This window comes from Bos indicus x Bos taurus, chromosome 6, assembly GCF_003369695.1.
Source record: "Bos indicus x Bos taurus breed Angus x Brahman F1 hybrid chromosome 6, Bos_hybrid_MaternalHap_v2.0, whole genome shotgun sequence".
Classification (NCBI taxonomy): domain Eukaryota; kingdom Metazoa; phylum Chordata; class Mammalia; order Artiodactyla; family Bovidae; genus Bos; species Bos indicus x Bos taurus.
The window spans coordinates 18,316,977-18,343,162 of record NC_040081.1 but is presented as its reverse complement, the minus strand read 5'-3'; the positions used below and the strand labels follow the sequence as shown (position 1 = coordinate 18,343,162).

The window sequence follows — 26,186 nt, the reverse complement described above, 5'->3', positions numbered from 1 at the left end:
CACAAGACCTGAGTGTTGGTCACTTGTGCTTTTAACAATGAGAACCAAAATAGACAATGGTTTAGTCACCGTGTGTTGTAGCTGGTGTGGCCAGGGCCCCATTGGAAATGCAACTTCCAGAAGGTTTTTCTTGTTAAAAACCAATTTCCTTCTAAAGAGTGTTGGGAAGATAGCAGGAGAGCACATAGGCAAGGAAACTTACAAGGATTTCCAAAGAGCATTTTGGAAGCATTGGATTAATTTTGAACAATTGAAAAAACATTTTTACTGAGTTAAGCTGTTTAGTCTTTTCTATGAAACTTTAATAGAATGCGTTTGCATTAAAAAAAATAACTTTTGACAGACCATCTTTTCTTTTTTTTCCCCCTGACCTCAGTGCATATATTTTAACTAAAAAGTGGTACATGAAGTAACGGGTGTCATCAGACTGGACTCTAGGGAAATGCGCTGGTGTGATTTGCTCTTGCTTCCTCTTTCACAGAAAGAGTGGGTTTTGGGTGGGGAACACACTAGTGGCTTGCACTCATTAATTGCTTCCTGAAGTTCCTGCTTCCCTGAGAAATGGCAACCATATTACATAAATTCCAGCCAGGTTCTTTCTCCTAGAGTGGACTTGATTACAAGGTGACATGACAGATTTGTTTAAGGCTATCAGCCAAACTGAGGGTATACCACCTTAAAGCAATCAACATTGAACTGTTTACAGTTATAGCTACAATACTGATTCTGTGACTCCGAATGCCTTTTGGAGCTTTTGGGAATTGGTTTCACCCAGTGTACCACATTTCTTCGATGTCCTCACCTTCCGTGGGATATTTTGTTTATGGAAAGAACACAAAGGCACTCGGTAATCAAGGATTTCGAATACAGTATGTTAATCAGCATATATAACCTTGTTTATGGTCATAAAGTTATGGCCTTCGATAAACATGTCAACTATTTCTGAAGTTGATTTCAAAAGAAAGGTCTAAATGACAATATCAAAGGAATGAGTTTTCTGCAGTGACCAATTTGGAAAATAAATGCTTAAGCGTGCTCGTTTAGAAAAACGTGTGACATCATTTTAAACTTGCACTTTACCACACTCTTTCTTTAATACATTTCAGTCCACCTGTTCCTCCACCCCTGTTTTAGGAACTTGCCCACTTTAATTAACACAACCCTTCTACCATTCGTTCTGAGGTCACCAGACTCTTACCCTTCCACTAGTACAATTTTGCTGTTTCCTACCATGCTTCTAATTCCTTGTGAGCCTGCCTTTTTCTGGGCCAGGAAGATCCCTGGAGGAGGAAATGGCAAGTCACTCCAGTATTCTTGCCTGGGAAATCCCATAGACGGAGGAGCCTGGCGGGCTACAGCCCATGGGGTTGCAAAAGAGTCTGAGCTACTAAACAACTGCCTCTTCCCATTTATGTTTTCAAAGTGCTTTCGTACATGATAAAATTAAGATCCGACTTCCTCCAGGAGCAGTGAGGCACTGACACACAGGAAAAAATAATAAAAATTTAATTCCTTCCAAAATATTTGGAACAGAAAAGGCAGGCAGGCACCACCTCTTAACATGATCACCATAATGTCCAGCATGTCAGACCTTTTCTTAACAGGTTGATGAATACAGTATAACTCTTCAAGGACAACCTGACTGTCTGTCAAAGGAACCAGAGTATATTCTGTGAAAAATGGCTAAAATAAGTAGATACCTTTTCTGTTAGTGAGGAAGTGTTTTTACATAGAGATCAATATCCAGCTTCATTTTATTCAAGTTTCACTTACAGCAGCACACAGAAGGTTCCTGTTCTTAACATAATTAAAGTCTGGGTAACCAGATAACTAAGAGATACAAGTGTTCCTCTTAAAAATCTGCATAAAAAGGAAAACTCATCAAACTGTTCAGCTCTCATACCGTACTGAAAATAGAGGCTTGAACTGGACAATATATGGGAGTCTCATTCAACCTTAAAATTCCAACCGGCTTCCTCAAATACACTGTATTTGTTTTTATGGCTACTTATACCAAGGACCCCGTAGAACATATGTGTCTAATAAATGTTTGTTGACTGTGATCGTAGCATCTAATACCTCTAAGAAGTAAGCAATTAGCAAGCTGACTGGCTTACCAGAAGAATTTAATCACATCTGAATTCTCAAACATACCAATAAAAAGTCTTTAGCTGGATTCTCTGGCATCCAATTTATATGAGGCTGCGGCATAGCACAACTAAGTAGACTCAAGTAAAACTGCTTGGCTTTAAACCCTAGCTCTGCCACTCATCAGCTGTGTGGTCTCAGGGCCAAAGTATGAGGTATAAGGTAACTGACGTTGTTGTGTGCCAAGCTGAGAAGTGTAGACTTCATGCCCTAGAAGTGAACATTTCTAGAACAGCTTTATCAGAGTTTTTACTTTAGAAAGCTCACTTCTGAAATAGTGCGGAGGATGGTTTGAAGAAGCAAAAAACTACCACAATATTGTAATGTTCCCCTGGGAAATGATAACGGTCCGAATCAAGGCCATGAGGGCTTGGATGACAAGAAAACAACAAAAGCAATCATTATTGAAGAAGAAGAAGAATCCTCTAAATTAGAGGATAATTACTAAGGAGCAGGAACGGCAAGCAGGAAGCCTGCACTGTTTATAGCCTGAACAAATGTTTGGGTGAGATCCCTGCACATGTAACATGAAAGATCAGAGCTGCTACACTGTTCACTAGGAAATGCCAACTTAGCAACACAACAGTATGTTTTCACCAGCTTTGAAAAATACCCACTTTCCTGTTTGAAGGGTTTGTGGCAAAAATCTATTTTGTCTGTCACAATTAATGTGATCTCACAGCCATACAACTTGACTTTACAATTGGCTGTTTCCCTGAAATTTATGCTTTGTGAACCCTATAACATATATATGTTATATGCGTAACATATATGCCCAAAATATGATGCTCAAGTTTAGTTCCAGAACTTTAAAATACACTTACTTCTATTATAGAGACCTTTATTATGCCTTTCCAAGACATTTTAAAAATATATAAACAGTAACATATCTTATACATGATAGAATAAAAACGCAGAGGGCTCTTCTTGAAGTCATAGGCAGGATATTCTAATAGCAGGCTGTCTGTAGCCTGCAGGAATAAAAGTAATAATTATCATAATAACATCACCAAGTTCTAATCAGAAATGTGGAGGTATTACTACTGGCACTTATTTTTTCCCAAGAAACCCAAGAGAATCAAGACAAAAAGGCAAAGAAAGAAAACAAAAGCGAAGAAACACCTTCCACACTCGGTCTTTCTTTCTTTAAAAAAAAAAAAAAAGAGGCAGTCTATCAAAACAGAAACTGAACTTATAATTCCAGAATCATAATCACCTAGAATAACTTATTCTTGGTTTAACACTAATTCAGATTTATCGTTCATAAATTCAGAGTGGAAAGGTCTTTAGTTTTTTCATTAAAACAGCCTCTAAAGATATAATGTAAATAAGCAATGCTTTATATTTTGCAAACAGATAAGATAAAACACCATCATTACAGGCCCTACTTTTCTGATGAGAAAACTAAAGCTTGAAGGTGTCAGATGATTTCTTCATGTCCAGTGTGTTAGACAATAGGCTAGCTAACCAGGTCTTCTCAATCTATAGTCCAGGCTGTGTCACGTTCCCCTGCTATCCTATGTAGAAACTGTATCCTCAACTGTATACTCTTAGAAATAAAGTATGATGATACACATTCTGGGCACACACCCAGAAAGAACGATACTAATGTGGGATAACAGACTAACATTAAGATGTCTGAAACATCCAAGTACCAAACACAGCATTGTTTTAAGTCACTTACTCCTGAAATAGAGAGGCAGAGATTCGGTCCATCCCAGGTGAAGAGCTCCCCTACATCGAGACCAGAGGCTGATAGGCAGCTGAGAAGGGAAGGTGGGAGCAGTCTGAGATGACGGATGCGTCATACCATGAAAACCTGCTTGCCTCTGCTGTCTACCTTCCCTCACTGGGGCTGACTCCTCAAGTACTACTGATCTCCGACCATCATGCCCTGAGTTTGCTGCAAAGCAAGGGCAATAGCAGACGGGTCAGTGGTTTTTCAAACAACAGGTTTTGGTCAGTCTATTCTATAGTGATGACTAGTATTCAAAGATAAAGAGCAAAGAGAACAGAGCAAGAGAGTAGCACAGCGCAGAATAGAAGGAAAGGACTAAAGAATTTTTTTTTTTTTTTGCCTGGCCTGCTGCAGTCCATGGGGTCACAAAGAGTCAGACACGACTGAGCGACTGAACAACTGCATCTTAAAAGTATTTATTGTTGAAACTTCTATCAGGGTTGTGTGCATGCGTGTGTGCATGTTCTGGATTACAAAGGAAAATGTTTTTCTTTGGTAGAGACTCTCTTCAGCCAGGCTTCCTGCTAAATGCATTATTAAAGTATCATGACTAAAAGAGCAGGCAAGGATAATATAGCCAAAGCCCTGTCATTTCATTAATTTTCTTTAAATCCTACTGACACAGTTGTCATCATGGTATTGTATTCTTTGCTAATACATTTTGACACACACAAATTGAGAGCTGAAAGGGGGTTCTATATATAATTTATCTCCCATTAGTTTTTTTAATCAACTGAAATTAATTCGTCTGCAGAGCTTTGTTATTATTTGAAAGGCCCTTGCTAGAAGTCAGAAGATACAAGTTTCAGCAGAAGTTTCTTTGTCACAGGCAAAGTATTATTTGTAGTATTAGAGCAGATCACAACAGTCTCCCAAATTGCTTCCCTCATATGTAAAATAAGCTGAGTTAAACTTGGTGATTTCTAATGTATATCCCAGCTCTAAGCATGCCCACCTTAGTCTGTTATACAAGTTCTTGAAACCTGCAGGTGATAAAAGTTTTTCTTTGTTCTTTCTATAACACTCTCCATCTTGATTAATAGTGATTAAGCACACTTTAAGAATCTTCTTATTCAGTTATTAAATATCAAGCACTTTTAAGAGTGTATCAGGTAAATGTTGAGTAAATGTATAAATGTCGAGGTTTCTCACTCTAAAAATTAATAGTCATTTATAAGATTGGAAGTAGCAAAAAATGACTCTTTAGTGAATAGTTCAAGCTATAAAAACGAACATTACATATTGCTTAAAATATTTGTGTGCATATTATAATATGTAACATTTAATAAGCATAAATAATAGATACTTGCATCTTCTCATCAGATATTAATGTAACAAGTTCATCATAGAGGGAAAAAAATTGGAGGCCATTTAAATCCCAAGGATTCAAATACACAAAGGTCAAAAAACAAAAGCATTGATAGGAATGTACACAGCTTTCATTGATCAGCAGCGAGTGACGAAACAGACCAGAGCATAAGAAGTTAGGGTAATCAGACTAGATTCTTGTGACCTGCATTAGTCTGACCCTGGGAACTTTCTAGCAGGCTTTTTTATAACATTTAGAAATCAAAAAGACCTGGTTGCCTGATTCCTGACAATTTGATGTTAACCATAAAAGGTTACATTTCGATATGGAGATTTGTTTGTTTCTGGAAGGACTTCCAAAACAGTTGAGCAGGCAAGGAGGCTCAGTAGTTTAAACAAACATACCTCCATAAGTGACAAACGATTTCAAATAAGGAAATAATGGGTTTCCCTGATGGCTCAGATAGTATAGAATCTGCCTGCAATGCAGGAGACATAAGAGACCCGGGTTCGATCCCTGAGTCTGGAAGATCCCCTAGAGAAGGAAATGGCAATCCACTCAGTATTCTTGCCTGAAAAAAATTCCATGGACAGAGGAGCTTGGCAGGCTGCAGTCCAAAGGGTCTCGAAGAGTCGGACACAACTGAGTGACTAAGCACAGCACACCCACACACAAGGAAAGAAAAGAAGATGGAACAGAAAGAAAAGAGAACTGGGGAGAGAATGTGAAGGAATGCCCACATTTATAGCACAACGCTGTGGAGGAATCAGCGAAAACCATAAAGAGGAATGAACCAGAGCGGAAAAGAAAAATTTGTAATATTACAGAAGTAGGGGAATGTATTAGGTATAAGAGATAGATAACAGGCTACAGAGTATACAGGATGGGGACTAGAAAACAGACTTTGGATTTCAAGTGACAAATTAAGACAATGCTCGTTGAGCCAAATTTCAAAAGGCTGAGATGAAATTAGAATGAGCAAGTGAACACTGTTGTTTGACTCTGAGCTGTCATCTCAGTTGATTGATTTTAAATGACGGTTTCCCCATCTGAATGAAGGTTTTTAGCTCATTACCAGATAGAAACTCTTACTGGCAGTTTATATCTAATACATTGAAAGAAGTATATTACATACTCCAGTGAGTTGACTTTCACTCTCAATTTAACATTATCAAAATATTTCCAGATTACCTGAATCTTAAAAAAAAGAACTCAAAACAAACAAGGGGATGGAATGGGAATAATGAGCTCTGAATCTATGAGTCCGCCTCGTACATGACAGGCTGACACTCAAAGAGGGTTTTAAGTCTTCCAAATTCTTAGCAAGCTCTTCGGGGTCCAAGCACTCTGCATAAAGTGTCAAGAAGTTTGCCTCTACACAGGTTGTCTTACTTTAGAGAATATCAAATTAATGCTGTTGGCAGCTGACTCTAATATGTTTTTCAACTGTTTTGGTTCCTATGCTTAAATAACTAATATTGCCATTCTTGTTAGGACCCCCTCCTATCATGGTTGTATTTTTAATGTCTGGTACACTCTTGCTTCTGTGTAATTTCACCAATTATTCAATTACGTACTATTTTGCTTTTTTTTTTTTACAACACTGACCTATTATCACTTTTAATGCTAACATGCAGTACAAGAAACATGACAGCATATGTATGTGTGTATATGTATGTTTTTTTGTCTTGTTTTCTTCTGATTGACAATTCTTGGCATTGGTGTAATTGAGTTCATTTGTTTCCTTCATGGATATCATATGCATTCATTTAGTTACTCCTGCCCATCTTGGTGGGGAAAATTAAGTAGCCACTTTCTATTTTTTACAGGAGCACTTGACCTTACATATTTCTGTAATGGTAATAGAAATAATAACATCAGTTAAATGACTGAGTGCACTTTCCTCTTCCTCCCTGTTGCCCAGTAAGTTGAGTGTTATTACTATTATGGTTGCTATTGTTATTATTATCCTATTTTACAGATTTTTTTAAAAAAGGACCAGAGATTAAGTGGCTTTTCCAAAGCCATTAAGCTAGCCAGATGCAATTGAGAAAAACTCCCCTAGGAGTTCTGTTACGAAACTCTAGTGCTGCTACAAATCAACCGATTATCTGAAAGGCAGTTAGGAGGAGGTCAAAAGTAAAGGAAAAACAAAACCGATAGCAAGTTCTAAATGGCTTCTCCCTCTCTGATCAGAGTGTGATGGATGCCAGCCAGACCAATGAAAAGTCACTCCAGAGAGGCCGCTGGGAATGCCCCCACATTGCTGATGTCAGTGGGCACACGGTGTCACTTAGAGGCAGGGGGGTGGGTACTGTGTGGTGGTTATGGAGAGCAAAATAGGATTTATGCAATAGCGTTCCTTTCTACTCACGGCAATGCAATAATTTAATGGAGAAGAGTAGGAGAAAGAAAGAGGGTGTGTGTGTGTGTGTGCGTGCGTGTGTTAGTGAATTTTCTCTGGCAGGGAGGCAAGTAAAGGCAGAGATGACACTACTATGTGCCTGCTTTTGAGTCCATAAACTATTCTCATACTCTGGCTACTCAGAGTAGCAGTTGGCATCAACTGCTTGATGGTTTGGGTTTGGGTTTTGCTATGGTTTTTAATGAACCTAGAGTCATACCTGTGTGAGTCGAAAATAGAATAGGGAAGAATAAAATAAAGGTCCATGTCTCCTCTTAACTCTGTATTGTATAGATAGCGTACCCATGTCTTATTTGGCTGGACACTGTGGCAGCGCAGCCTGGTAGGTAACTATTCAGGCTCTAACACTACATCACTTAGGTCCATGTTGTGGCTTTCTGCACCTACTGCTGTGTGACTGGTACAAATGGCAAAACCCCTCTGTGTCCCAGGAGAATTATTGCTTTATCATTTATAAAAAGAAGGGCAATATTAGGACTTACTCGCTTCAAAGGGCTACTGAGAGAATGAAAAAAATTAATTCAAATGAAGTTTTTGAAGCAATGCCTGGCAGAGTAAATAAGTAACAAATGGAACCTCTTACTATAATTTAATGTGTGCTATACCAACTTGCATGCCAATTTAAGAAAATGATATCGGAAAGCCACTCTTGTCTTCCAGTCCTGGGAAGAACATTCTTATTCTACATGATAAAGCATAACATGGAGAGCTAAAATTTTTACGAGATATTTGGATAAATCTAACACTTAAAAAAGTCTCTCTCCCTAATTGTAATGCTTTGTTTTTCTAATTAATGTTCATATTCATTCACTGCTTTTATTTATTTGCTTGCTTTAGACAGGGTGGGATAGCTAAAACGTTGTATGATAATGAAATATTTAAATTTAAGCTATTTTATGTACCAAAATTATAATACTTAAGTAGAATCAACCAATTAAATTAGACCCTGCAATATATTTCAAAAGATATCTGATGCACATTTGTCCCTTTTATCTGATTGTGGAAGAGAGATAAGTAACTTATTAAAATATTTACTACTTTTCTGTTTTGCTGATTTTATTCCTACATTGAAGCACATAGATAAATCTAAGCTACTATTAAAATCCCACAAACGTAGTATCCTAATCAGGTTCACTGGTTGTGGATAAAAGTTAAAATACTAATTCTGTTTTTAGTGCTGCATAAACTGAGTTAAAATACGTCAGTTTATATCTGATATTGAAATCTCTTCTGCCTCAATGGTTTCTGATTTAATTTACCATTACAAAGACAAGGATTTACAGGATGAACTGTCCCTAAGGACTCTGATTAGACGTTGGTGTTACTCATGGTCTTCCTTTCTTGTTTTGAACCCAAAGAAGTGGGCAGTAACCCAAAACTGTTAACAAGAGAGACTCATTGGGAAGCCACTATTTAAAATATTTGGATGTTGACTTTCCTCCTGTGGACAGATGTTCCTATCAAAAAAAAACAATCACCCGTATTTTATATCAGTTGACCTCTGTGTGTGGGAGAATGGTTTATATTTATTCTGGAAAACAACAACAACAACTATTAGAGAAAAATATATCGTTCTCTAATTCCTGGAAAGTAAAGCGGGAACAGAGGAAGAAAAACAATTAACTTCTGCTTTCCTTAAACAGTAATACTAAAGTTTTGTTTTACATTCCATATTAACATATTTCTATGTAATCTTAAAGCAATGTTACATGACACAAAAATCTATCTATTATTATTAATTTTGTTTTGGGGAGGTTGCTTCAGATTTTTAAAAAAATGACTCTAAGAGGAATATAAATATTGCACAAATGTTTTCAATGGTTAAATAATTAACTAGGAGTAGCTTTATCACCTTTTTATAGATGAATACAAGTGACTAGAGGTATAATGAAGCAAAATGACTTAAAAGGGCCCCGAGGAAATCACAAAAATAAGATTGTAACTCTTTTCAATGCTACATCAATACCAAAGAATGAACAGCCAGAAGAGACTGAGTCTAAAATACTAAATATACTGACTATTATAAAGGCCTCTGTAATTTAACAGGTCAGTTTACTGTACACTTAATATAACTGTGCAGGGAAAAGAAGAAGAAAGCACGATAGTCTCCTAGGTACCCTTCTATTACATTGCTTTCTCTACTTTAAAAATTATACGATTTGAAACATCCTGGGAATGAGTTTGTATCAGAGAGGAGTACTCAAGAAGACTATGGTAAGGTCAGAGTCACAGCTGGAGTGAGTTTAAGTAACCTTGTCCTTTGCTTTCTCTTCTCTAACACAGAAATAAAATGATGGATGTCCCCACTTAGATTATCATTAAAATACTTTTCTTGCTATTCACTAGGTAACCTTCACTGGTGTCAACCATCAACTCTCTACTGTCGATAAAGAAAAGAAGTAGTGTAGTGTATTTCAAATATTTTTGTTTGTTTGTTTGGAAAGAATTAATTTTAGAGATGACTTGCTTTCCTGATTACGTTTAGTGTCAACTGAAGTACAGAGGAGATAGCAAATATTTAACCTCTAAGAGGGGAAAGTTGGGCTGGGATTTTCAGAAAAAGGTCATGGCTAATTTTAGAAAGTTAAGCGATCACCTCCAGAAAATAGGATATATAGTTTTTTTCAATGAGCATTTTCATGAGTGCATGCAAATAGATATGGCATTTTTATTAAAGAAAATTCAAAAAAAAAAAATATTAGTGTTCTCTTACCAACTTCCTCAAGCTTCCGTTTTAGTGTATTTCAAGCGTTCTTTTCTTACAACATAATTTCATCAAACCCCTGTCCCTCAAATGTCCAAATTATATTAGAAAATAATGGAATCTGAATTTATATGAAACCAATTTCACCTTCTTTTTAGAGACATACACCAAGAAGCTTTTCTACCTTTAAAATATAATTATTTTTCACAGTTCTAATCATAAGTTTTACAAATACTTCAAATTCATACAGCGTTGTGTTCAAATTAAATCTGCTGGTCTCAAAAAACAAAACAAGGAGTAAAGGCTAAAAGAAGCAATTACAAACACATTCAAAAGATTTCTCATTCACATATAAAAAAAATCACTGTTCATTTCAAGGGTAAACTGATTTTATAAATTGCTTTTTGAAAAAAAAATCTGCCTTTAAGGTGGCCTGCAAAAATCGATACCTCATACACCTGAGGTGATGTTGAGCAATAGTGTACTTAACAGAATATATTTGTTCACATGATATTGAAATTTTGTCTAATAATGCTTTTGATTTAGAAAGTTTGCAAGTCTCTTCATAAATTGAGATGTATAAATTATTCATATATAAGCTAGTTACAGTCCTACGATCTAATTTATCCAATATACATATACAAACGCATACTACCTTTTAAAACCCATCAGTAATAATAGATGCAAGTGGAAAGTCAAATTAAAACAATGTGAATAATTCACCAAAATAATTTTTGCTACTTCTGTTTCCATCACCTGAATGAAGAGTAAGACATTCAACTTTCTATGGCAGTTTGAATCAAAACTCATAACTATGTCTTTGAAAACAAACCTAAGGATGAGAATTTTAACATCCCTGGAGAACAGTGGATTTTCTCTGGGCACCCTCTAAATCTTTCCTGAAATTCAAAGACAACTTTTCCAGAAGTGATTTACAAATAATCCACCTTGCTGACAGGACAAGTAGAATTCCTATAAATAAGAATATTTTCTTTATATGACATCAGACTACGGTGAATCAAGAAAACCTTGGAGCCCATTTAGCCTCATTTTCACGTTTGTAGATTAATGAATTATTAAATTTCTTCAACAATTTCTTCTGCAATAGCAATAACATTTTTATTTTTATTCTCCATTATGAAAATAAATCAGGAAAAGTAGACAATCATTCAACTTTCACTTAAGGAAAAGAAGACTAAAGACTAAGTTTCTGACACTCATACTTGAGGTTTTATCTTACAGTCTCTGGTCCCTGTATCTTTACTGTTCGGGGCTTCCCTGGTGGCTCAGACAGTAAAGAATCCACCTGCAGTGCGGGAGACCTGGATTCAATCCCTAGGTTGGGAAGACTCCCTGGAGGAGGGCATGGCAACACACACCAGTATTCTTGCCTGGAAAATCCCACGGACAGAGGAACCTGGCGGGCTACAGTCCACAGGGTCGCAAAGAGTCGAACACGACTCTTAGTCGGACTAAGTCAGTGACTGACAGAACATCATCAATCAAAGACTGAGGATGGGAGACAGACATATTAGGCCTCAAAATGACACTATATAATTAGTTTTGACAGTTGGCATTTTACTTACAAATTTTCTCAATCAATTATTTTGTGATGGATAAAAATTCAGCTCAACTGAATTTTATTTGTAGTTTTTCTCCATAAAAGGATGTGGCCTCTTCCGTTTGGAACAATCTTTCTAATTTCCATTCCACTGTTGAAAATAAGAGTGCTAAAATTTTTGGTAACCACGTAAGAAGTGGAAGTAAGAAGATAAAGAGATCCATAAGTATTCAAAGAATTCCTCTACCTCTATAAGAAAAAGTTTTTTTTTCTATTTGTTCCTTCACAGCAGTACACATTTTAGACCACCCGATAAACAAGTGCAAAGCCAGAATATACAAAAGATAATAATTTTATTTTCCAGCTGTCTTCCTGTGATTCAACTCAGTGTTTCATTCCATGTTCCCACTGTCTCTAATACGTTACAATTTTCTCACAAATCCGATGTCAATTTTTAAGGATCCTGTATTACAATTAAGTGAATATAATGAAATATATTCCATTGAACCACTAAGATACGGAGAGCATAAAAGATATTCAACTCAAAAAAAAAAAAAAAAGGAACTTCAACTGATGTATAAAAGAAATCTTCAATTTGAAGACATGCAACATAACTCAAATCCTCTTTAAGGAGCAGAAATTTGGAGAGATAGAAAAATAAGCAAACATATTTGTGTATGGATTGATATCAACACATAAGTGATAAGCCAGGTTTTTAGATGGATCCCACAGTCTAGCCCATATAACCCTATGGCTAGTGGTAGTACTGATATAACTGATAATTTGACTGAGCAACATTAGGTGTTGGGGCCCATGGTGTCAGAAGCTTTTAAACTTCTTTACAGAAATTCACAGAATGTACATAGATTAGAATCAAAAGGAACCTCAAAGATTACTGGGTCCATCCCTCTGTTCTTGGCTGAACTCAACACGGCTCTTTTCAACAACTGATAAGGTGGAATTTGAAGTCAGTAACATTAGGGGGGAAAGTCAGATGATTTGGACTGAATGCACCCTTTCTCTGTAAGCTTTGACCCATTGTGTGATGGGTTTCTAAGAGAATGTTGTCAGTTCCTATTGAAAACGGCAGAGCATTTCCTAACGAGGAAAAAAGAGCAATGAGAATGGTCTTGTAAGTGTGGATGGAGGTGTGTGCACATGTGTGAGAATATGCACAGGACATGTATGCCTGTGGTGTGTATGCAGATGTATAGTTTCTTATTTCCCCTGAGTCATTAAAAAGAATCCTGTGTTTGCAGACTTTGTTTTCCTTTCAGAGGAGAGCTGAAATGTTTGACATTTCAGAACCCAGGAAGCATTCTGGAACTGTAGAACTAGCAAAACTCTCCCCGTGAGAGGGCAGTAGGGGGCCAAGCAGAGCAGACTCTTCCCTGTGGTCCCTCCAAGACCGGGCTTGGCTGTCAATCTTCACCCTGACGCCTGCGCTGCGGGCATGGGCAGTGGAAGACGCTGCTGAGAGCGCGCACAGCAGCTGCAGCAGGCTCCTCTCGTAAAACGAGGAAACCCACGATCTGTGGGGCAATGAGCTGCCTTTATGAGTTGACAGTTGGGCTGTGTGAGGTGCCGGTGCTGCTGGGCAAACTGGCTCTCAGTCTTGGCTTCCCACAAAAGGAGCGGAAGGGGGAGCTGTAGTGGTTCCCAGTGCCCACAGGGCCCCCTTTCCTGGCTGCTGTGTGCTGGCCACAGCGGGTGCCGCGTGGAGCATGCGAGCTCTTCTCTCTGTGTCTGTTTGTGTAACTACTTGCATGACTGTCAATCTCCCTGTCTGCCTGTGTGACAGAGAGACAAAGATGCTCGGCAAAGTTTTCACTGGAAAACATACCTCGGGAGTTCTCCTGGCTATGTCCCAGGTACCCTGGTCCTCCGCACCTGATACTACCTCTGTCAGCTCATTATTTTGTTTCCTCTTGGATGATTTATATCCAGACGTGAGAAATGCACGTGTACTGAGGTTTTCTGTATGTGACCTAACTTCACGGAACTGAGAAGGAAGGAGAACCTGAAAAACGGTAAATTTTCCCTTCGGATTGTAAAGTGCATGGGATAAGAGCCCAGAAACTGGACTCAGACTGTCCGAATTGGAATCCCGCTCTGCCACCTACACTAAGTGTGTGCCTTGGGCAAATAGCTTCTACTCCTTGCCTAAGTTTCCTCATTTGCAGGGAAGGCATAATAACAGCGCCAAGCTCATAGGGTGGTGAAGATTAAATATATGGAAAACTCGTAGAACAATACCTGACACCCAATAGTTGCTGTGTGTTAGCTAGTAACAGCATCCTCGACATCCGCTGTGTTAAATGCGGAGAAGGACCGTCCTGCCCATTTTCCCCATCGGTACTCACTAGGGCTCCGTACATGCCCATATCCCAAAACAGAAATGACAAAGTACCCTATCCCCTATCCATCCCGCCCGCTCCATATCCTCCAGCACTCACACCCACACAGCCATTCCCACCAGTGCAATCGTGCATCTGGGAACCCCTCCCCAGCTATCCTGTGCGCCACACCTGGGGGCGCACTCCGTGTGGGCTAAGTCAAATGAAGTGCCCAAGAGCCCCGGTCCCTACCTCTTCTGGTTGAAGAGTGTATTGGGGGTATTTTCCTACCTGCCCCAGGTTTTTGCCCTTCTTACTGCCGCCGAAAGCCAGTCCTTGGTAAGTGCCCGCAGATCGATTGGCGGCCTGGGCAGGCGTCTCCCCGCCCAGAGAGGACTTGATGGAGTTGAGTTTGGCCCGTGAGCTGCCGAACTGTGAGCTCTCCACCATCAGCACCGCGGCCAGTAGGAGCAGGCAGCGGGAGGAGTCCTTGCCCCGCATCAATGCGGCCATCTCCCGGCGAGGGGTCCCCCGGGGAGGCGCAAAGCCCGCAAGGATGCGGATACAAATGGGAAGGAGGACCCCAACACGGGGCCCTGCACTCGGGGCGCCGGGACTCGCAGACTCTGTTCCCCCAACCCCACTTGGCTTTGGGGGCCCAGCACCGTGTGAACTCAGTCTCAAGCCTCAGACCCGGAGTAAGCGCGACCCAAGCAAGACCCGCTTCTCCGCCAGGGCAGGAAGTTCTGCAGTAACTGGAAGCAATCAAAGGCGAGGCGCCTTCTCGCCAAGGAGGCGTGACCCGAGGTGCAAGCAGACCCAGCCCCACGGACCGCACCGCTTCCGTTGCTCCTTGCCCACACCTCCTCCGAGGTTCTGCCTCGGCTCTCAGAGGTCCAGTCCTCCTCTTAACTGCTCAGGAGGTCCACATGAGTTCGTTCTCCTTCGGCCTCAGTTGCGTTTTCTCTCCTCTCTTCCTTCTCTACCTCTTAGGTCTCAACCTCTGCGGGACTCAAGTCCTCCTTTTCAAAGTTAGCGGGCACTAATATGGGAGATCAGGAACCGCCCCCAGACCGGACCCTGGAGATCAGAGGCCAGCTAAGGTTTCCCACGCGCATGCAAAGTCGCCCGAAGCGGTGTTCAACCAGCCCGCAGCCAAGCGCTGCCAGGGATGCTGCGTTGCCCCGGGAGCTGCCCTGCGCTCCGCGCGGTCTCCCTCGCTGCGTCTGCTCTCTCACCGCCGCCCCCTTTGCTTTTTATAGCTTCTCACAGCGGGGTGGTTGGGGGGGTGTTCCCTCCGCCCCCAGTTTAAGAGTGACAAAGACTAAAACCGTTTCTATCACCCCCACGTCCCCGCCCGCCCCCTTTCTCTTTTTCTTGCGGCTTTTCCTTCTGAGGCTTCCCCTTAGGCTTCTCCTCGCCCCCTCCCACTACCCTTCCACCGAACAGCAACTGAGAAGATGGGATTTACCCCTAGAGTAACAGGCGGACTCCTAATTCCTGACAACCAACCGCACCAGAGGGTGGAAAAGCCTTTGCCAACAAACGGAGGGCAAATGTGGAAATTAAGAGGGTCGAACTGCCACCGCGGTTCAGGACTGCCAGCACCCTTCCATGGGTTCCCCCACCCACCTCCAGTCCCTGACTCCGAGAGGAGCCCTAGAAAAGCCCGACAGAAGGTTAAGTAAAATGAGCATCTGGGCGTTAATGGTCTGTGTACACTCACGTTGGGTTTTAGCCTGTGCCTCCCAGAGGATGTGTGAGGCTGGCACTGTATTGGTGCGCCAGGGAGTGTGTAACCGATCCAGATGGGGCTTTGGGAAGAAGAGCATCAGAGAAGGGGGAAAGAAAGTCCCACCACGCTACCAAGAGGCATTTGGCACTTTCTCGTCTCCTCCTTCTTCACCCTACAGACCCCCTCCCCACCACACAAATAGCTGTTTGTCTCTGTCTTTGAGGAGCGGGAGGAATAGAGGCTGGGGACCTGAGCTCTGAACCGCACAGTTCTACGGGCATCTTTATCATCCTAGGCAACTCCTCCTCTGCAAAGAGGAAATCCCAGATAGGAATGAACTGCGGGCGAGGGAGTCTCTGAGGTTCTGCTTTCTGCCTCTTAGCCTCTGGCAATTATATGCAATGCCTTTCCTGGGAGACCCGGAGGCTCGCCAGGTCTCCTTTGCTTCGGCGGGAAAGAGGTTCAGAAAAGGGCTCGAGCGTGGCGCTTGGGGGCGCCAGTGGCAGCTGGCGAGGCGAGGAAGTAAATGCTAGAGATGAGACTTGTCCCAGGCAATCTCCCGGTTTGGAGATGATCAGAGGCAATAGAGCGCCCAAGCTTCCAAAACAACCCGAGGGCTTAGGAAATTGTTGCATTTCTCCTTCTCTGCTGTGCTACCATCTGTGCACAGAGAAGTCGAGGCTGTGCGGCACCACCACTCGGTGGAGAACAGCTAGGGGAGGAAGCTGTTCTTTCGGAACACGCTGTCGAATTTTCAGACCCGAGTTCCTCAGCTTTCACATCGGATCCTAGCACACAAGGGAATGGACAGGGACACACAGTCAAGGTGGTACTGAGAACGCTAGCCATTCCTTTCTTTTCTCGCAAAAGGGCTGAGGTCTAAAGTGTGAATTTACAGCTGGGTCCCCCAGGCTGCACCAGCCTTGCATGGAATCTGTGTGTGGAATTCATTTTCAGAATGATTTTTTTTTTCTTTTTGAATACACAAGCAAAAGGTGATTAAAATTTGAGGAATCCTCAGGTATGTTTTCTTCAGATTTCCATGTGCTTCCTCAGAATATAAGAGATTTACCTTTAAAAAATATTTTTTTCACTTTTAAAAAATGTGCCCAGAAATGGATTTGTAAGGACAAGTGAAACATTCCAGGCACTACTGGAGGGCAAGAAAACTGACTTACACTCTATAGATCAGTACTTGGGATTCAACGCATAGCCTTTATACAGGGGCATATCTTTTGTCTTCATTGGGATTTGCCAATCAGAGAAATAGATAAAATTAACTTAGGAGGCTAAAGGTTTGTATATTTTTCAAGAGTATTTTAGAGCAAGAGGAAAAGGGAGTTAAATATGTAAGCAATAAATTGCTTAACCTCCACTTGAAGAGTGTGGATATCCACAATCTGCTGAAGAACCACCTCAAATGAATCAAAAGAAAATTTGAAGATACTTTGCCTGTTTCTGTTGATTCCCTCTTTCTTTACCACCAAAGTAAGATGCTACATAGTCAGAACCTAACTCCTGGCATGTTCTACAAAGAAATAAGTGTAAAGCTCAGCATATGTACTCTTGAGAAACCCCTAGGCTCTGGATATCAGGATAAAGAGATTATCTCAGAGGTTTACACAGGACCCTACAAATTCCAAAAGCAAACTTTGCAAATACAGTTAAAAATCAAAGTTCACATGAAAGTTACTTTCACAAACATTGTCCCTTTTATATAAAACAAAATCAACTGCTAAAACATACACAACTGCACCTGAGGCTAAAAAGGAGGTAAAAAACTAATTTCATTCATGATACAAATGCTCTCTGTAACACTGTATAGAAGACAGAAACAGACACACAAAACCCACATGCAGACAAGTAGATACGCATACACAAAATCAACTAACTGCAAATAAACGTAATCCTTTGGATTACTGTCATGATCCCACACATGTTTTCTTATGTGTTTTCGTAAGTATGAAGACACACATTTCATATTCTACAAAAACAGACTTTTATACCTTTTGCAATAGCATCATTAGGAAGCAAATGTATAAAAGCAACACTATACAGAAGTATAGGGTCCTCTTAACCAGATGAAAGTGCCTCTTTCTCCTTTGGCCATAATTTCCCTCTTTTTGCTCCTCACTTTAGGGTCAACTTTTGTTCCACAGAAAAATCACAACTGACTCAGCAGTTCCTACCGGGTCCTGATTTCCTTCTGAACACTTAGGGCCAACGTGAGCTCAGTGTGCTCCTCGTTGCCTTATTCTTGTTTTCCATCCTATTACCTCTCCCTGCATTAGCAACTACTTCCAACAATAATCCATTATCAGTTGCTCATTTATTCACTGTAAATTTATTAAACGTAGGGCCTTGAGTATATAAAAGTGAGTAAGTCAGGGCCTTGGCATTGGAGGGGCTCACATTCCACTGTGAAGGCCGTGACTTACTGAAATCTGCCTCCACCCATCTCAGGAGTTGCTGCCATGACCTTCCTCTGTTCTCATCTGCCACTGAATTCTGCCAGCCAAAGTCTCTAAGAGGGTATTTGGATCTTCCAAGCTAGACTGAATTTTCACATGACTATGGGAATAAAAGTATTAGCAGTGTCCCCCCAGAGTCTTGTCTTTTCTCATGAATTGCATTTTAATAGCATACAGGGAGATAGTATCCCTATATTTGTGGTTAAATGCAGAGAAATGACACTAAATAAGAATAGAAGTAGGGTACTATGGCAAACTTGGAAAGGGACACTAATTTTCAGTAGGGCCCACAGGTCCACAATCATTTTGTTCACATGAGATAGACATGAAACATCATCATGCTGGTGTTAAAGGATTTGGAATTTCTGTCTTTGTAGGTTTCCTCTCTCCATAATAAATCAATAAATCAGCCTACCTGGTCCTCTATTCTAGCAAGACTTTGGCTCTTACCAATGACAATTTTATGTTTCTCACTTTGCCTAAGGAAAGACAGTACCATGTGTCAGCACCAATTACATTTTAAATAATGCATAATAAATAGTTGTTAGCACTAGTACTGTACACATTACCAGATATGAAAAATTGCATCTCCTGTACACACTATCCTTGCGATAGTTCAGCTGTTCACTCTCTTCTAACTTGATCTCCTGGACAACAGAACCAGCTAATGAGAAAAGACCATGTCACTCACATTTAAGGCACTAGCTGTACTTGACATAAACAAGCACAGGTGAAATGGTTCAAGTTTATTTCGGAGTAAATCCATCAGAAACATGATTTCTTAGCCAATGTCTTGTTTTATGGTCCTAACACATCAGTCTTCTCAATACTTAATCTGCCACCCAAATGAAAGAAATTTATTAAAGTAGTCCCTCCCGGAGAGACTAAATCCAGCTAATAAAAAGCATGCAAATAATATAGTCAGAAACTCAGGTACAGAAACTTCTATTGATTCTTGTGCATACGAGTGACCTTAAATAGAACTGAAATTAGGTATCACCTCCAAACATTTAACACCAAACCTGTCACAATTTCTGCTGGTTCTACACCTCTACTGCTGAGCTCTGGCAGGTTGTTTTAAGATTCATCTTTGGAAAGAGTACTAGACTTGGTGGCAAAAGGGAATTCTACTTAATTCTTGACAGAGGGCAGTAGTTTCCAAACTCTGTTCCTTGGATCTCCAGAGTTCTCCAGAAGTCTGACAAGGAAGTTAGACCTGCTCTTATTTTTGACAGGATCTCATGGGAAATGGCTCCAGCAAGATGGATTTTTAAATGCCTGTCTTGTTACTGTTTTTATTTAGGGGAGGGCTGTGTTAGTTGCTTGGTTGTTTTTAATCATCTGCATAGATATGGATGCAATAATGAGTTGGGCAAAATGCTGTATGAGCCCTTAACCTGCCAACTGCATGGAATGATTGCTATCCTGTTTGCAGATTTTTTCCAAAACAAACATTACTCAAAGGAAGAAGCTATTGAAAATCTGGCAGTTTTTCCAATCAGATATGATCATTTGAAGTAAAGAATACTAAACAATGGAAGGGCAGAGTAGCTAATCAAGTCATGGTAAAATGTGTTTGTTCCTGGTCAGTTATCTAAATCTATGAATATAAACACAGAAAAGCTTCAACTATAAAATAAACTGTGGCACAGATTGGAAAATAATAGGAAAACTATTTGCAAAAACTAAGGGAAAAGGTTCTTAAGTGGCAATTTAAAATCTGTGTTTGAAGCCTAACCAGGCTTAGTAACAGGAAATGCAAACTGTGATGTTCATCTTCAAAATGATTATTCTGTAACAGATCTTACATTCTGATACTCTGGAAATAGGCTCCAATGCTCAAAATCAGCTTGAGGTATGAAAAAAATCAAGGTATTAAACTTTCAATCAGTTTAAGGGCTTTTACGGGTAACTGGCTTAGAAGATACAGGAATAACAAAAAATAATAATAACCAAAATATACAAATGCTTACTATGTACCAGGCTTGTTAGGTACTTTACATGTATTACATGTATTATCTCTTATTTGTATCCCACAGTTCATGTCTTTAAGTACATGTCCAATATTAAACTGAGCAGAGGGTAACTTGCAGCACATCAGGCCCTCAGTTATACTTACAGAGGTGCAACCATGGCAACAACGTGGAATGCACCTAAGAAAAGGAGAATTCATCTGAAGAAAATGGAGACACCTTTGCATCACTGAAGGAGGACTTAAAACACTGATTCCTCTAAAAAAGCCAAGATAAATCCTTTGATAAAGGGCCAAAAATAACACCTACAACACAAGTGGATGAATATGTATATTGCAGCTTCAACCAATAGAGTAAAAGCCTCTTGGAAACAATGATATAACAGAAAACCAACAAAGACTGTCTGTTATAAAGAGGGTGTCTTCATCTGCTCAGGCTGCAGCAGTGAAACACTACAGACTGGACGGTCTAAACAACAGAAACTTTACTTACAGTTCTGCAGTCTGGAAGTGCAAGATCAAGGTGTGAGCAGGTCTGGTTTCCTCTGGGGCCGTTTCCCCTAGCTTGCAGATAGCCCTCTTCTCGCTGTGCCTTCCTTCCATCTTTGTCCAAATTTCCTCTTTTTAAAAGAATACATGCCATATTTGCATTAGGGTGTATCCTAAAGACTGCATTTTAACTTAATTACCTTTTGAAAAACCTTATCTCCAAAGGCAGTTATGTAATCATGCCTTATCTCCAAAGGCAGTAAAGGAGTTATGGAGGTACTGGGGGTTAGGGTGGCAGCATATACATTTGGGGAGGGGGCATGAAATTCAGCCCCAAACAGATGGATTTATAGACACCGGGAATATAAAACATTTGAGGAAAGGGTAACATTTCTGGAACTCTACCAGAGTTCCTAAACATAATGTGGGGTAAGTGGTATAGGTTCAATTAAAAGTGTTATTTAGAATTTTCCTACTATCATTTTACCTCTTACCTGTGTTAATAATATTAACTTCTTCACCTTTCTTCTGTGTGAATTATGGCCAAATATGAACACAGCTGGAGTCTGAATGTGAACGTCGAGATTTCACAGGGCCCCTGAAAAAGACAACAAAAAATACAAGCTATTTGCCAAGAAGATAAGATCATTTCAACCTTTAAAAACAGGACTTTGTTAATGAAAGATGGAAACAATAAAATACAGGAGTGAATAATACAAAAATGAAGTTATTATAGATCAAGGGAAAAGGAAGCAGCCATCAAAAATAGAGTGATCTAGCAATCAGCACATTGTTCTGTTAATAACTTAATTTGTCCATTTATTTAATTTAACTTGTTCAGTTTACTCAGTAAATTAATAGTCACTTGGAATCACAGTACCTTTAATTAATTCAAGGCAGTGCTAAATATGTTGAAGCACAGGGACTATCTAATTTCACTGAAACTGTTCATGAAATCATTTTGTAATATATGTGCACTGTGACCACTTGGTTTTTAAATTATTAAGAAATCTGAGTTAGAATAAGCTCAAACTTCATTTTTTTAGTTGTTACTGTTGTTGTTCCTCCTGAAATCCATAAAACTCATCTACAGCAATACCACCCTGAACACACCCAATCTAGTCTAAAACCCATAAAATGCCATTTGATTATTGGTGTCAAGAATATATGTGCAGATTTGTATGTAACTAAGATAAACAACATCTCATAGAACACAATACCTGTTTCCATATTCCAAAATTCAGTTACCTTCCTTCTTGAATACCAGTATTATATATTTCAATTAATAAGAGAATCACATTCTCAAATCTTTGATCAGTTTGCCTTTTAGGTATCAACATGTATTATATGCCCCTCAGTGAAGAGTAACTTTTGGAAACAGAATTTGCAAGAGCAATCAGGACAAAAGAAAAAGCCTAGGTAAAAATGAACAAAGGGAGAAAGTAGATCTCAAATATATGAGACCAGTTTTTAAATCACTTCATAAACACGAGAGAAGAGGGAGTGCTAGAGATATGTAGCTAGAAAAGTTATTTTGTTCCAAAACTCTCTCTAATACAAAGAAATGCTTATCTGAATTAACAATGGGCAACAAAAGAGGGTTGTGGTCCAATCCTATACAAATTTAATATGTAAAAAAAAAAAGAATACAGACATAGCAATACTACCTGCAGGAAAAAAAAAAGAAAGAAAAGAAACAAAAAACACAATGCCCAGTAAACACATAAAAACAGTAACCTAATATTCCAAATAGTAACCTAATATTCCAAAACATGATAAAGAAAATTAAGAAAAATTTGTAACTATGAAAGGACATATGTCAGGATTAGAAAACTTTAATAACATGTTTCAAGAAAAGAAAGATATAAAAAGAGATGTAACAAGCAAAATCATTTCAGAAATTAAGACTGAATGAATGTCATAAAGAAAATCTTTAGGAAAAATACCAGATAAAAAGGAAGAATGCTGATATATTAAGAAAGAAGGAAAGAAAAGAATTCAAGAAAAATAAATGCAGAGATAGGAAAAGCTGATTCAACATACTTAAAATAGTTTTCCCCAAATAAGAAAACCAGGCAATGGAACAAAACAAACCCAAAATAAGAAAATGTTCTAAAATAACATGAAGAAAAGCAAAAAGATCTAAAATTACACATGATAATTTTACACAGGAGAAAGCCTAGAATGAACAACCCCATAACATATTCTAGTTAAACTACTGAACTTGAAAAATAAATAATATAATTTGGTCAGTAGGCAAAAAAGTTGTGTCACTTGCATCAACCATGTTTTATACTAGGAGACAATTAAGTAACATATATAAGATATTCAAAGAAAGAAAATATGAACCAAGGGTTTTAAATACAGCTAAACTGATCTTTATGGACTAAAGTTTCAGAGAAATGGTTTGTGAATCCAAGGAGTCAGAGAACATTATCACAAAACCCCTTCCTTAGAAATTTGCCAGAAAATAAGATTTGGACAACCACAAAGATTTGGGAGACCTTGAAATGAAGCAAGGTACTGAAAACACAATTACCTATAGAGCGAAGACAACAGGATGGTCTCCAGAGAGGGATATAGTATTATATAAAGTCTGTCTACGATAACGAGTAACAGGAGAGAGAGCGCACAACACTTATGTATATGAATGTGAAGAAGTCTTCAATAAGGTTGTAGTAAACAAAATTCTAGTAAAATCTTTTCAACAATACACCATGACTAAATGGGGTTTATTCAGAAATGTAATGTACTTAGAAAATCCATTAATATGCTTCATCAGTATAATAGAGTTAAGAAGAGAATAATATGATTATCTCCATAGTCGCAGAAAAAGCATTTGGCCATACTAAGTCAAAATCATTCATGTTAAAAATCACCTCAATAAAATGGGGTTTTATGGAATTATATTCAGTTTACCCTTGAACAACACAGGTTTGAACTGCCCAGGTCAACTTATATGTAGATTTTTTTTTTTTTCAGTGGTGACTCCCACAGTACCACAGAAGCTTGGTTGGTTATATCCTTGAATATAAAGGAACTGTGTATACAGGGTGGTGACTACATACTATACTCAGATGTTTTTACTTCACAGAGAGTTGGTGTCCCTAATCCTTGCACATTGTTCAAGGGCCAACTGTACAGGTATTGGTATAAACACAGGTATAGGTAAAGAGACAGAGACATAGGGATGGACATAGACAAGATCAAGTTAATAGTGATAGAGAAATCATTACAAAATACGGAATATACTTTATAGAGTCACTTGATGCTTAAATGAGAAAGTCAGAAACAAGATAAGGATGATCACAATCTCCACAACTTCTGGGCACTGTGTTACTGGTAACAGTCATCAGGTGAGCAACAGAAATCAAATATAGCCATAGGAATTGGAAAGGTTAAAGTGAAACTACTATTTGAAGATAATGTAAGTATATATTTGGAAAACTAAAAAAAAATGGAATTCACCAAGGAATCCATTTTTAAATTTAATATTTAAAAATCTCTAGTCTTCATATATAAGAAAAAAGTGTTTAGATGTTACCATGGAAGTGAAGAATCCCATGTCAATTGCCAAAAATGAATAATACAATTTTTAGGTATAAACCATAACCTAAAATGTACAAAGTATTTTTTAAAAATATTTAATCTTTTTAGTCTCTCGAATACTCCTGAAACATTAAAAAAAAAAAAAAAAGTAGACTTAAGCAAATGGAAAGTAATACACTATTCCTGGAGCAGAAAACTAAACATTATAAAGATGTCAGTTATGCCTGAATTAATTAATAAATTTCATGTAATCTCAATAAAAAATACATCATGTTTCTTTTCCCCAAAACTGATAACGTTGTTTCTAAAATTCATTGGATTAAAATCTTTCAGGAACGTAAACAAGAAAGGTCAGGAAAACTCTAAGAAAGAAGAATAGTGATTGGAAAGATGGAGATAAACTTACCAGAAATAAAAACCTCTAAAAAAGGCATTAGTTTATTACTGACACATAAAAATGGTTTGTTACTGGCACATGAAAAGACTTAGAAACCACCATAAAACAACAGAAAACTCAGGAGATTACCCAACTGCATATGGACATTGAGTATATGATAAAAGTACCATCCCAAATCAGTGGGCTAGAAGATGATTAGTTTAACTAGATAATCATATGGGGAGTGAAATGAATCTATTCTTCACACCCTAACAGATAAATTCTAAGTGTAAAAAAACCTCAAATAATCCAAGAGGTAAAAAGAAAACATGGATGAATTCCTCCATAAACTGAATTCCTTCTTAACCAGGGAAATGGAATTCACCAAAGAATCAGTTTTTAAATGTAATATTTAACAATAATAACATTTGATATTTAACAGTCTCCTAATTTAAAATCCAGAAGTAATCAATGGAAAGATTTAAAAATTTGATATCATAAAGATGATTTTTCATGGTAAAAAATCACTATAAACAAAGATAAAATATTAATGACAAACAAGAAAAGTAATTGGATATTTTGTCAGAGATAAATGATGACTGTCCCTAATGTGTAAAGAGATTCTAAAAAATAGAAAAATCCAACAGCTCTAATTAAATATAGCCTAGTGATATGAACAGCATTTAGAGAAAGAAAGCAACTGGCTTTTGAAAATGTGAAAAAGCACTTGCATATAAGAGAAATACAAACTAAAATTACACAATATATGACTTCTTATCTATAAGACTGAAAAAATCCTAATGTTCAACACTATCTCTACACAAGCCTGTTAGAAAACAAGCAGCTCTGTTGATGGGAATACAAAGTGATGGTATCCCACGCCGAGGGAATTTGTCAACCTAATAAAACAACACAAGCATTTACCTGTGACTTAGTGAGTAATCCCACTTTTAGGAATCTATTCCAAAGATACACCACTAAAAGTAAGATCATATACTGACAGAACAGTGTTTACTATAGCCCTGTCTGTAACAACAGGGGTTTGAAAAGAATGTAAATGTTTATAAGCAAAGCACTGGTTGAATACACTCAGAAAAAAGTGAAAGTCACTCAGTTGTGTCCGACTCTGAGACCCCCATGGACTGTAGCCCGCCAGGCTCCTCTGTCCATGGAATTCTCCAGGCAAGAATACTGGAGTATGTTGCCATTTCCTTCTCCAGGGGATCTTCCTGACCCAGGGATCGAACCCAGGTCTCCTGAGCTCCAGGCAGATTCTTCACTGTCTGAGCCATCAGAACATATCCACAAATCCATAACGAATTTTTATGTATCTTTAAAAATGAATAAGTAAAATGTTTAATACACTTAATAGA

The 26,186-nt window shown here is 38.7% G+C and overlaps 1 protein-coding gene across 1 annotated transcript in view; it reads right to left on the bottom strand.

Moving 5' to 3' along the window:
• DKK2 (dickkopf WNT signaling pathway inhibitor 2) overlaps window positions 1-15,438 on the bottom strand; it is a 130,696-nt gene extending 115,258 nt beyond the window's left edge. Inside the window, exon 1 of the mRNA XM_027543888.1 lies at window positions 14,513-15,438. Within this exon, the coding sequence (XP_027399689.1) occupies window positions 14,513-14,734 (222 nt within the window). The 5' untranslated portion in view covers window positions 14,735-15,438. The remainder of the gene's footprint in view (window positions 1-14,512) is intronic.
• Between the last annotated feature and the right edge of the window lie 10,748 nt (window positions 15,439-26,186).